Source organism: Squalius cephalus (genome assembly GCF_949319135.1).
Source record: "Squalius cephalus genome assembly, chromosome: 7".
Lineage (NCBI taxonomy): Eukaryota > Metazoa > Chordata > Actinopteri > Cypriniformes > Leuciscidae > Squalius > Squalius cephalus.
The window spans coordinates 16,126,103-16,139,794 of record NC_137128.1 but is presented as its reverse complement, the minus strand read 5'-3'; the positions used below and the strand labels follow the sequence as shown (position 1 = coordinate 16,139,794).

At 39.9% G+C, this 13,692-nt stretch overlaps 1 protein-coding gene across 2 annotated transcripts in view; it reads left to right on the top strand.

Moving 5' to 3' along the window:
- The window catches only part of pex5lb (peroxisomal biogenesis factor 5-like b), a 53,143-nt gene extending 40,263 nt beyond the window's left edge, over positions 1 to 12,880 (top strand). For both annotated transcript variants that reach the window (XM_079876697.1, XM_079876696.1), the window contains 6 exons: positions 1,769 to 1,912; positions 4,359 to 4,429; positions 5,039 to 5,257; positions 7,745 to 7,907; positions 9,539 to 9,696; positions 10,570 to 12,880. In XM_079876697.1, the coding sequence (XP_079732823.1) occupies positions 1,769 to 1,912; positions 4,359 to 4,429; positions 5,039 to 5,257; positions 7,745 to 7,907; positions 9,539 to 9,696; positions 10,570 to 10,759 (945 nt within the window). In that variant the 3' untranslated portion in view covers positions 10,760 to 12,880. The remainder of the gene's footprint in view (positions 1 to 1,768; positions 1,913 to 4,358; positions 4,430 to 5,038; positions 5,258 to 7,744; positions 7,908 to 9,538; positions 9,697 to 10,569) is intronic.
- The last annotated feature ends 812 nt before the right edge of the window (positions 12,881 to 13,692 follow it).

Here is a 13,692-nt window from a genome sequence, read left to right as displayed (position 1 = left end):
CAGGTGGAGCTGGGGAGGTGGAGGCTTTCAAACACTGAACCAGTGCATTTAAATGCTCATTGGCTGCAGAATCAACAGAGGCCAATCAGCTTGTGTCATTTAGATGATACAATGATGTGATAGCTAGCAGATTGCTAGAGTTTCTTGACTGAAATAGATATTTATGTGGAGTAGTATTTTGGGCCAATGAGATTTGATTTAACACTGATTGTGACAAAAACTGGAGCATGGAAGAGGAGCCTTTATTGCATCGCACTTGGTTTGGACACAGTGTCAGTGAGTGGATGTAGTTTACAACACATTAACCGGCAGAAGCTATTCTGTTGATTGTTAACCAATCAAAGGTGCTGTTCCGCACCACCGCATGAATTTCAAAATGACTGCCCACTGTATTGCATTCTCTATGACGACAGAACTGATACAGGGGTAGATTATCACTTCAAAGGTTATAGACTCCAGATGTCAGATAATGTTCTCTTTCATCTAATATTCTCTCTTATGAATGATCCATGATTGTGTGATTCCAAATAGGCAGAGAATGTTCGGATATAGCCAAAAACTACTGTGCTTTCCTATTATCCTTGGCTTTTACCTGCAGGGTCTGATCATTGTAAGTGATATGTAGCATGACGGATTATATGACTGTTTGTTGTCTTGAAAGTGCTTTATAAATACATTTGTATTGAGTTGCTGCCTACTCTGCATCCCTTTTAGAGATACAGCTTGATTAATATAGTTTCTAGATGCTAGGGCATTTCTGTGTAGTTATCAACTACACAGAAATGCCCTATCATCTAGAAACTATATTAACCTATCAGGGTGCCAACAGAGTAGTGTGTCCAAATACATAGTATTCGAAAAACAATAGGCAAAAAGTACCTGGATGACCTACTACTTTCGGCGAGATTCTGAAGTGTGCATATAATGGACACTTTACTATCCCATGAGGCCACGGGAGACGATTTATGAATGGCAGTGAAGTGACACAACTAATGTGGCAGGTCATGTGACAGTAACAACATGGCGGATGTAGTATGTCCGAATTTTATTCATATTACCCATATTCATGATATAGAAGAACATGCTTTTTTAACTGTCGTGAAGTAAGTTCAAATTCATATGTAGTGCCTACTCAGACAGTATTCGATTCAGATGCACCGAATGAAAAATCATAATAAGTGTGCACACTGTTTTCGTCACGTATTTTAATGCAACGTTTAATATTTTAAATAGTTCTTTTTATATAACCTGTCTAACCCTAACCTGTTGCAATCATTTACGCTCCTTCTGTCATGGTTAATATTCGAAACAACACAATCCATTCATTGAAAACCTTTAGGGATTTAAGAATTACTTTTAAGAAAATTATTTTCTGGAATTCAAATTCTTCTGAAGTTTTTACTTTAAAACAATCTTAAGAAAAAGTATGAGCCACAATAAAAATAATTAAATTATTGTTTTTAATTTTCTTTCAAGCTTACAAAGAGTCTTAGTTTATTGTGTAGAGTCACTTAGTTTATTGTGTAGTGTGAGTTCCTGTGCCCTTTTCTTCTCCCCACGCCACTGATTAGTCCAACTGCACTTTTCACTGCAATATTAAAGACCACAGCATGATCCAATTATCAACACTCCACCGTCTGCCTCTCCAGATTTATGAAAGGATTAGTCTTGAGTCCTGCGCTCAAGTTTTCTATTAAAATCATCATGATATTTAATTGTGGTTTTGCTTGTTTTCTTTAAGCTTGTTCTTTGGTTCTGTTGCTTACAGGGTCACTGCTTCCATACCAACAACCCTTACAAAGACTACACCAATGCTTTTGATCAGGGGCTGCAGAAGTGCAAGGACGGGGATCTGAACAGCTCTGTACTACTGTTAGAGGCGGCCATCTTACAAGACCCTCTGGACTCAGAGGTAAAGAACCCCAATCTGGACAACCCATTTATTGAGCATTTGTGTGTTTTTTTTAGCTGTCTTACACATTATCTGTGTTCCTAAACCTAGCAAGCGGCCTACTGAGACAATCTTTTAAGACATGAAGACTTGAAGGAATCTATAAGATACCTTCGATTGACCAAAATCAAAGGCAGCTTGGCATCTTTTGCAATTAATGCAATCCCAGAATGTATTACACCAAGCAAAATGAAAAAGTGTGTTTGTGTGTGTGTGTGTGTGTATACATGTAATGATTGTCTCTTGAGCAGCAAATTAACATATTAGAATGATTCTGAAGGATCACGTGACACTGAAGACTGGAGTAATGATGCTGAAAATTCAGCTTTCTCATCATAGGAATAAATTACATTTTAAAATATATTGAAATAGAATGTTCTTTTAAATTGTATTATTTCACAGTATTGCAGTTTTACTGCATTTTTGATCAAATAAATACAGCTTTGGTGAGCATAAGTGTATACTCCTGTCTAGTTTGGCTTTGGTTCAGTGTCGGGGTTTGGACATTCATGCTGCACGTTTTGTCTTTTGTTGTGAGCGCACATGTGGAGAGTTCGCTCACTCGCCGTGTGCTCTTGTCTGATGTGTTTTCTCATGTGCACCTGGTCTTTGTGTTCATTGGTCAGGTGTTCTTGTGTTCTGTGTAGCACGCAGCTCATGTGTTCATTGGCTGTGTGCTTTCTTGTTGTCATGTTTTGTGTGGACATGCAGTCGGTGAGAGCTCTTATTGGCTGCGTGTTCGTGTCAGGTTTTTCTGGCTTTGTTGTAGCACGTGTCTTTGTTTTGTTAGTTTCCATGTGCCATGTGCTCCACTTTATTTATTCCACTTTTGTGTTCTGCCCTCCCAGAACACATCCCAGGCTGGCAGGATGTTAAGTTGCCACCAGAATCATCACCCCTTTGGATTATATGTACTAGATCTCCTTGAATTAGCCCAGGGGCTTGTTTTTTGGCAAGGTTGAGTTAATTGACTTTTACTTGTCTGACTCGATGATCCCATTCCCTGGGAGGAGTTAGAAAATCATGGACTTGGTTGACCATGTTTGCCATCTAAAGGATACAGAGATTCTGTAGGAGGAGTGGGCCCCTCTCCCAGTCAATCTCACTTAATCCCAGCCTAGTCCCACCAGGTTGTCTCGCTCTTTGAAGAAGAGAAAATTTGTCCTGTGGTACCAGCCACGGAGGCCACTCCAGAGCCCGCTCTAGACCAGGATCCTTCAGAATCTGCTCCAACCCCAGAGTCACTGCTATCCAGGTCCTGCCTCTCTCCGGCACTACCCTGGCCATCCACCAGGGTTCCTGTTAAGCCCGAGCCTCCCTGGTCCGTCCCCCCCCCGGCCCTGCCCTGGCCTTCTGCTGGGGTTCCCTAGTCTCCAGATCCTCCCTGGCTCTACGCTCCCTTCCCTCTCTGGTCACCTGTCTGGGTTCTGGACCATCAAGGCCTTTCCAACAAAGGCCTGGTTTCCCTCCCTCCCTCCACTACCTGTCATTGTCTGACCCCAGTCTGTCTTCTGTCGTTGTGTCGGTGTGTGTATCTGTCTTGTGTTTGGTGTTCCTAATTGGGGACGCCAGAGCGAGTCTCTTTTGAGGGAGGGTATTGCCGTGGTTTGGACATTCATGCTCCATGTTTTGTCTTTTGTTTTGAGTGCATGGGTTGAGTGTTCACTATCCATGTGCTCTTGTTTCATGTCTTTTTGTCGATCGCCTGGTCTTTGGGTTCATTGGTCAGGCGTTCTTGTGTTGTGTAGCACACAATACCTATTTGACTTTGAATACCTATTTTTCCTTGGCTTTATTTCAAAAACATACAAAAATAAAAACTGACCCCAAACTTATGAGCAGGTGTCTTGTAGAAAATGGGGGGGACCAATTGTTTAAGACGTTTAATAATTTGCTCTAAATCAGCCTCTTGTCCGCTTACTTGGATTTGGAACATAACTATTATGTCCTGTATTCAACTCAATCTACTCAGAATGTTTTATCACCTCACAAACGATGAAACCGCTTAGTGACAGACAGTGCAAATCCATGTCCTTCCTGCCTTCCTTTTATTATTGCCCAGTCAGCACCATCAAACATTTAATGAAATTTCCCATGCTTTATGAGCCACAGTGATGCCAGACAGATGGCGTAGACCTCTGGGATGGCTTATAAATATGATCCTGTTTAATTCTAAACAAAACCACATTAAAGTCAAATGCCAACGTCCCCAGAGTGACTGCACTAAATGCACTAGCCAAGCACATAATGAAGAGGGAACAACAATATGCTTTAGAAAACTGGCAGCTCCAATAATTGAACACTCTTTTTACAGTGCCCTTCGAGCAATTCTCGCCTTTTTTATTTCTGCTTTGCTCTAATATTTTTGTGATGTTTCAAACTATAGTGCTTTTTTTCCTCTACAAAGGCTTGGCAGGTTTTGGGCACCACACAAGCAGAGAATGAGAATGAACAGGCAGCCATTGTTTGTCTTCAGAGGTGAGTCGACAATAATGAGGGGTTTTGTGATTAATGCTTGAGTCTGATATATGCCAGAGGAGCATTAATGCTCTGTTCTCTGAGGGTGAATGATGTTGTAAATACAGAGTTTTAATGTCCTTTCATTGGGGATTACACACTTACTAGACACTCAGTCAAACCAGAATCTTCTTAACAAGTGCAATGTTCAGGATTTCTTGCCTAAATCCACTAGTCATTGAAACATCTTTTAGATGAAAGGCTGCAGAAATAGTCACATTTGTAGTTTCAGGGTTTCTGCAATTCTTAATTTGTAAAAAAAATTCATTTTAAAATTAAGGCCATAACAATCTCAATCAGAGCAAAAAGTCTAAAGTTCACAAACGTATTAAAATATGCATGAGGAAATTGCATTAAAGCTTTATGGGCTTCTGCGCAATTAGTGGTAACAAATGGTATTGCACAAATAGTTTTTCGAAACGCTCCCCTTTTGCACCATTTATTGGACTACAGATAGTGCCACCCCAAACTCACGTAGTTGGTTTAATCAGAAGTGAAAAAAACATGTTGGACCAACTCACTCCCTCACTTATTTTGCCATGTTTTGTCTGTGTGTCTTTGTTCAAATAGATGTTTGGAGCTGCACCCAAACAATCTGAAGGCCCTGATGGCTCTGGCGGTGAGCCTGACCAACGCAGGGCAGCAGCCGGAAGCCTGTGAGGCTCTTCACCGCTGGATCAGATACAACCCCAGATACAGACACCTGCTCCAGAACCGCAGCCCTCTGGATGGCTCTCCACTGCCCAGCCGCAGAGGGTCCTCCATCTCCCCCATCCCCACTCTCGGGTGGTACGATCCACATTCACTCACATTAATCATTGTCTACATGCTGCATATATAAAGCATATGCATGAGGTCTGTTTTGTGAGATGGGAGTAGTGTGGCATAGATCACGTAATTTTATTTCACTGTAGATTCTTCATTCTGCATTCTTCATTTTCTCAGTCATTCAGGTTTCTTTATCAACATGTCAATAACTTAATGCAGTCACGTCTTCTAAAAGATACACAGATATGTACATACTGCGACAGAAACAATATAGCAAATTCTCTATTGTAAAGGATTATTCTTTCTCTCATAGAAGGCACCTGTTATGTAGAAGTTTTTACTGGTGGCACCAAATTAATAATGCATTTCGTTCACGTCACTTAAGATGTGTGTGAGAATGTCAGATGACCTCTTACTCCTCCTACTGTACCTCGGGGTACCAGCTAAGGAATTTCGCCTTAACAGTAAAATAACAATCAAAAATGATTGTTGAATAAATAAAATTGTGTAAACTGAAGGGAGTTTGTCATCTGACCAATCTGAAGGATTTGTGAGATATCGTTAACTTGTAGAGCCGCTTCTGTATTATCAACACAAGGTAGACACACGTGTAATGAAATACATTTTATTAACAAAAAGATAAACTAGTAATCAACACAACTGCAAAATGAATACCATGAATGATAAAGGAAAAGGTGCATAAAATGCAAGCAATTAAGTTGGGTGTGGCTATGGCAGAGTTACGTTATTTTATGGGAAGATACATTATTTCTCTGAAACTAATAAGGTGAAGAACCTTATGCATCAAAGAAAACAATGAAACATTATTTGTTATTGACTAGCATCAGCTATATAACATCTAATGCAAATTAGAGAATCATATACTGATAATATACAACAATGCCAAGGTCTCTAAGAGGATTGGTAAAGTGGTCGAGTGTCCGATGGCGGTGAAGTCTTCCACTGGTTGTACTGGGTGACGATGCAGTCGGGAAAGGAGCCGGAATACGTTTCAACAGCCTTGAACACTAAGCTCTGCGGGATGCTGATCTCCTGGAGCACCAAAAAGGGTTCCTAAAATCTGGAACATGCAGATGAGGCCCTGAAGTGAAGGATTGTCCTCCTTAGCTTAACCTTGTTGCAAATGTCTGTTTGTCTTCTGCCTCTCTGGGCCAGACACGCTGTTTGGACGAAGACTCTGAACGTAGTTGTTAATGTCTCTTTCCTCACAGACTGGAGGCTCAGACTGTGGTTGTATCTGTGGCTGCCTCACAAGCTGTAGACTTGGAACATGAGAGCATGGAACCTGTTGTTGTCTCTTCCTTCACAGGCCAGAGTCTCAAAACGTATCTGATTATGTCTCACCTTTGTAGATTGGAGATTTAGAACTTGGTGTATCTGTTGCTGCCTTCCCTGTAACGGGCCGGAGGCTCAGAACGGCGTGTCTGTTAATGTCTCTTCAGATGGGAGATTCAGAACCGGTTGATCTGTTTCTGTTTCTCCTCTTACAGGCCTGAGACTCAGAACAAGGAGTGTCTGTTGAAAGGGTACATTTATCCCTTTCCGATGAGGAGGAGATTGCAATTTGCTGCTTCTCCATTCCAGTGCATTTCTCACTTCCCAAACCACCACCTGAATACCTTTGGAAAGTTTTTGCCTTTTTGGCAAAAAGATTGAACTGTCATTCATGCATTCATTGATACATTAACAGCTGCATTTAGTGCTGGGCAACGATTAATCGTGATTAATCGCATCCAAATTAAATCGTACTGTGTATATATAAATACACACATATGCATGTATATATTTAAGAAATATTTGCATGTATATACTGTATATATTTATACATCATTTATATTATATATAAATATAAACATTTTATATATTAACACATTTTTCTTAAATATATACATGCGCGTGTATTTATATATACAAAATAATTATATACAGTACACACACACACACACATATTATGTAAACACAAACTTTTATTTTGGATGCGATCGCGATTAATCGTTGCCCAGCACAATTTTTGACATTAATTTATATTAAATGAATGTGTTTTAGTTTACATTAGTTTTAAGGTTTCCAAACATAGTTATGAATGGATTTGTTATAATTGATAACAATTATCAATTATGATTGATGCTGTTGCACCCAAAATGTCCTAAATAATTGTTATGGCGGTTGGCTTAAACCTTAGGGATGAGTCTAGATGAGTGCAGGGCAGAAACTGCCTGTGGACCAATGAGGAGTTCTGTCCTTCCCGTGCTTGAGGTGTCTGTCAGTCCTAGCGTCCTTATCTGGTGGTGTTGGACATTTGTTTGTGCTAGTCCACCAAGATCCAATCTAAATGTAGCAAAGCTTTTTCCACTGTTGCAGAAAGAGAGGGGCCATAAAACCTGGCCCTGGAATGTGCTATCAACTGACAGTTTATATCTTCGCCACGATATATGTCCTCATATGGCCCTGCCCTTGTTCATGGTGTGTGTTGTGTGTTGTGTGCAGCTCTCAGCTGGTGGAGGTGTTGGAGCTGTATCAGGAGGCAGTGCAGAGCGCTGAAGGGGTGGACCCTGACCTCCAGACAGGCCTGGGTGTGCTCTTCAACCTCAGCTCAGAGTTTGACAAAGCTGTGGACGCCTTCAATGCCGCACTGTCTGTTCGACCGGAGGTAAGCCAGAAGGTCCTATTCATCATTTTTAATGCTACACATCTTTTAGATTCTCAGAGCTGTCCTGACAGCACTGTGGGTGTTTTTAAGCTTGCTAAAAAAAAATTAATACAGCAATCTGTAATGCATATTAATTTAGTAGTTCGCATTGATTTGGGTGCAGGGTTCTGTTTGTGTTTTTTTAACAATGTTGAAAATAATTTATTATGATGCGCCATTGTGGTGCAAGATCCCCCCTTCTTCAATGCCTGACCAAAAAATGTACAGTTTAATCGTGATTTCCTAATCAAAACTGCTTTTCTTAACCAGTCAGTTAGTAGGCTGAGCTATTACCTTGATAACCAATGGATAACTGAAAATGTTTAGTTTCACCACTTTTAGCTTTGTTAATATAATGTGGTGTGTGATATGTAATTTAAGTAAGGAATAATCCAAGGCTAGCTGTGCATTAAATGATTTTAATGCACGATGTGAAGGCAAAGAACCGCCTGACGCGAAGCGGAGTGCATTCAAATCATTTAAAACACAGCTAGCCGTGGATTATCCCGCTTATACCAAGGCGTTGGATCCGAGCGCAGTGGACATTTATTAACACAAGACAATAGAAGTAAATCCAGTCGTAAGAGAACAAAAAAGCTGCAGCAAACACACACAAAAGATTTTGTTGATAGTGTAAAAAAAAATTATATCCACTGTTCAATGTATAAACTTTAATAGAAATATTTGCAATTCAAATTGAAATATTTATGGAGAATAGATTGCCTTACCAGTCCTAGTGAGCAAGCTAAATGCAAGAAAAAACAATAAAAATACAAAAAGGATGAATAGATGAACACTTAGAAATACATGTTATATAAAACTAATGCAGAGTCTATTAAATCTTTCTTACTTATTCTTTCTTACTTATATAATATAATATAATATAATTGATTTTAAGGTCCTCCTCCTCACATACAAACCCTGTAATGGGCTAGGACCAAGTTATAGTGTTAATTCATTTGTAAATGATGTGCCTGCGAAAACACTGAGATCATCTGTTGCTTTTTTATTGGAGGTTCCCAGCAACAGTCGAAAGACCATCGGGAATGCAGCCATTGACAATTATGCCTGAAATTAAGCTCTGGAGCACATTAACCAATAGATTCAAGGAAGACGGCTTATTCAATATTTTTTCCAATGAAAGTTAAAAATTACTTTAGCTTTTATTATTCATTTTAATTAATATTAATTTCCATTTGTTTTTGCTATGCATTTTATGTATAATAGTTTTATCTTATTTTATTATCATTATAAGGCAAGTTTAATTTTTAAACTTATGTTATATCAATTATGGTAGTTTTGTTTTTATGTATGTTTATGAAGTGTTATACTTATTGTAATGTTTTGCTTTATTGTAGAACACTTTGAGAAATAAAGTTATAGTATATTATACATAATATAATCTAATAAAAACAGTCCTTAAAATGCAAAATAAATAAAACAATTAGTTTACATGTTTTTTTTTCTCTGAAATTTTCCTGTAGACCGCATAGTAGTACCACCTTGCGACCCCCTGGTGGTCCTTGGAACCCCGCTGGAAAACCCCTGTCTGAGATCGCCTTTTACTCTGACAATTCTGTGTGTTTTCATAGGACTATCTCCTGTGGAACCGGCTCGGGGCCACACTGGCGAATGGGGACCGCAGTGAGGAGGCGGTGGAGGCCTACACCAGAGCTCTGGAGCTCCAGCCAGGCTTCATCCGCTCCAGATACAACCTCGGCATAAGCTGCATCAACCTGGGGGCACATCGGTAATGAACCAAAACAATGAGCAAGGGTTAATGGGAACTGTATGTCTCCTTACTGTAGACACTAAAGCAGACTGAACAAGCAGAAGGTTAAACAAAATAAAGTCTGAAACTCCAAATTTCAGGGCCTTATTTTAAGGATCTAAACGCATTGTCTAAAGCGCACGGCGCAAGTGCACTTAGGGCATGTCCGAATCCACTTTTGCTAGTTTAACGACGGGAAAATGGCCGGCGCGCATGGTCTAAAAGGGTTGTCCCTATTCTCTTTTTGGACGTAACATGCAACAAACCAATCAGAGTCTCATCTCCCATTCCCTTTAAAAGCCACTTGCGCTCGCGCCATGGTGGATTCGCTATTTACATGGCGGAATTTGCAAGCGGAAAAACTAAATGCTTCTCCGGAGAGGAAATGGGACAAGCCGTATTCCACCATATCTTTATGTACACAATAATAATCCTTTAGATTTTAATCCTTTTATTTTTTAGATTTTTGGCATGTTTGTGTGCTGCTGCCCTGTGTGTGTAATATGCAGATTGTACGCGCGTTGTGCACCCGCCTATAGGAGCATATTACTAATGCACCCTTTAAATAACAAAATAAATACTACGCCATTGACTTTAGACCAGGTTTCAGTTGGTCAATGGCGCAGTCTATTTCAGTTGCCTCAAAATAGCAACGCACCAACATTGCACCTGAACACACCTCGTTTTCAGACCAGCCACCCATGGGTGCACAAATGCATTTGCTATTTAAACAACGTGACACAGGACGTGAAAATGATAACTGCGTCAGGCTGAAACTAGCAAAAAACACTTGCATTCCGCCAGGTGTATGATAGGGCACTCAATGTTTTACCTCTGTCTTTTCTCTCACAGGGAGGCAGTGAGTAACTTCTTGACCGCTCTGCACCAGCAGAGGAAGAGCAGGAGTCATCAGGCGATGTCCAGCAACATCTGGGCCGCTCTGCGGATCGCCCTCTCACTCATGGACCAGCCAGAACTGTTCCAGGCAGCAAGCGTGGGAGATCTGGACCTCCTAATGAGGGCCTTCAACATGGACATGTGATCAAACTCGGACCTGTGAAATCTATTATTCACTAACAGTAGGCACAAAGTTTGGCTCAAATGAAAACGGGATGTCAATTTAATATGCAGAGCGTGCACAGCTATTTTTGTTGAATTTATGGGCAGCCTTTGCTTTCTTCAGAGGCGCCTGAAGACAGCGTTTATATTCTATAGAGCACAAACAGAACCGGTAAGTGAAGGTTTTTGAAACTAGAGGAATACATGCCAGAAAGTGAGAGCAAAAGCACCTTTTCTTGATGTTAGTTATATTTCACTAATATTTTTAAGCTTATCTAACTTTGTATACTTGAGAAAAATGAACCAAACCTCGTTGGGGAATATAGGAGGAATTTTGTTTAGTTTATCAAATTGAATATTAATCTTCAAAGAACCTAGTTATCTATCATGGCCAATTCAGATCTCAAGAACCTTTGTTCAACCTGTGTTTTTCATGTTCAATTCACAATGTTAGTTCACAACCCTCGTCACAAGGTGGCGCTGTTTTTCTGCTGAAAAGAGTGTAGCCATACAGCCTCAGTTCAGGCATGACACTAGGGCTGCATCTGAAATTGCATAGGTGCTTATTTTTGAAAAAGTAATTACTTCACGATAGCTAAAAAAAATAAGTTCTATATAGTTTGATTGTCTGTAGTATGAATGTAATCAGGACATACTGTACTACATCTGCAGTGTTGCCATTGTCATGTGACCTGCCAGTGTAAGTGTGCGTCACTTCACTGTCATTCACAAATCCTCTCCCGTGGTCTCATGGGATAGTTAAGTGGCCATCGAATGCACACTTAAAATCTCACCGGAAGTATTCGGTCATCCAACTTTTTGCCTACTTTTTTTAAAACTTAGTACTGTTTTTCACTTACTATATAGTAGGGAAGTATGCGATTTCGGTTGCAGCCTAGCTGAATTTGACTCAGGGGGATCTATACCCAGGTGTGCAGGCAGGGCGTGTTCCCCAGGCCATCTGTCTTCCAGCAAGCCCAGTTTAATGCTGTGTGCTCCGGGGCATTCTGGATCAGGGCTCGGCGGGGAGCAACTTCAAAGCCTCTGCATGAAAGGTCACAGCTAAAGCAGTATCATGTTGAAAGTGAGCGAGTTCATTTAAGACTGTTAGCCCAAACGTTCAAAGGGGACCGAATACATTCACAAAATCTACGAACAACAACATCTTGGCCATACAGTTGAGTCGATGGGCCTGGTAAGTTTGAAGTGCATTTCATGAGACTGAAATCCCTTTATCGTTCATATTTACAGTATATAGTTTATAGTGAAAAAAGCCATGTGCTAGAACATTATGATTTCCGCTCCTTTGTATCGTTTTAGGCTGGATATTTTCTTTGAAGAAAATAACTATGCAAACCAGCATTGCTGTTTTTTTTGTTGTTGTTGTTGTTGCTAAATTTACCAAAAATCTTAGTGGGTGTCCTTATTCAGATTTGTCTATAATTTTAACACTATGCATTATTAGTTAACGTCAAAGCAATTGGAGTGAGCTGAGATGATTGAAGGGCACTGAATGAGACAATGTTTAAAGACATAAATAACATTAATAACCTTAATTATTTTGTTTGGGCAAAGACTAAGAAAGTTGCTTCATTAGATGCATCTACAATTTAAATATTACTGAAGATTTGGAAAATCTGATGATTGCATGTGATACAGAAAACAGATTTTCATCTCTTCATGGTCCCATATTTTAACTTAAAAGTGAATGTAACTACTATTAATGTACATTTTTGACATAGAGCAAAATTCCAACACCAAGCATACTATATATGACAATATTTAAAATCATATGCCATGTACGAGCACAGTATGCGGGCATTAATGACACTTGTCTTGTAGAAAATCACACTAGTTTTGCTATGATCAGAGCTGTCATGTAACTATAAATATAATTACTGGCAAAAAAAAATTGTAGAATAGCAGAAGGAAATGTATTTAATTTTTATTCATGTAAAATAGACTATTTCATGGAATGAACAGTCATAAAATGTATGCATGTCTACCCATCAAGTATCATCTTTCAGTCTCTCCTACATTAACAGTTAATATAGCCAAGATGCATTTATAACCTATTTATTAAAGCTGTATTTTAGAAGAACTGAAATATTATGACTCTTTTTTCATTTCAAAACTAAGCACATGGTGGTCCCTGACCTTTAAATGATCTAGAAATGGTGATACCAGAGCACCCCCCACAGGCACATGCTGAACACTGCTTTCTTCTGTCTGAAGAAATGCAGTGTTACAAATGTCACCTTTAACCAATGTTGGGGAAAGTTACCTTTAAATGTAATACATTACAAGATATATATTACAATATATACATATACAATATTGCATTACTCCCTAAAAAAGTAACTAATTGTATTACTTAGTTGCTTTTCTGTTACTTTTTCTTATCTGGGCTGGGTTTGCTTGTTTGATTTTGATTTTTAAAAAAGTTGTATTTTTGGCAAATGCAAAGGCCCTTTCACACCAAAAGTGAAATTAATAAGCCTCAGGCTGAAGGAAATGCAAATTCACGTCTGTACAGTAGAGGGCGCAGCTCAAATATACCAAAAATACATTTCAGCTGTGCTGCCATTCTGGATCGCAGAAGAACAGGACGCAGGAGAAGAGAGTTCAATACTCTTAGGCTGGATCCCAAATGGCACACTTCACACTTCGGTCTCGTGGCCTTAAATTGCGCGTGCTCGCCAAGTGAATGGGTCCGTAGGGTGTCCCATTCGGCATTTCAGCGCTCAGAAGTGTGCTGGCAAGCGCCGCCTTTGTGCCCTCGAAGCGGACTTCGGCGAAGCCCGCACTTTTGCACCCTCCACACGAGTTACCTATCCAGGAATCGTTGCGAACGCCCAATCAGATGAATGAGGGGAGGAGTTTCGTGGCTGTTTGACTATAGGTGGCATGATGTCA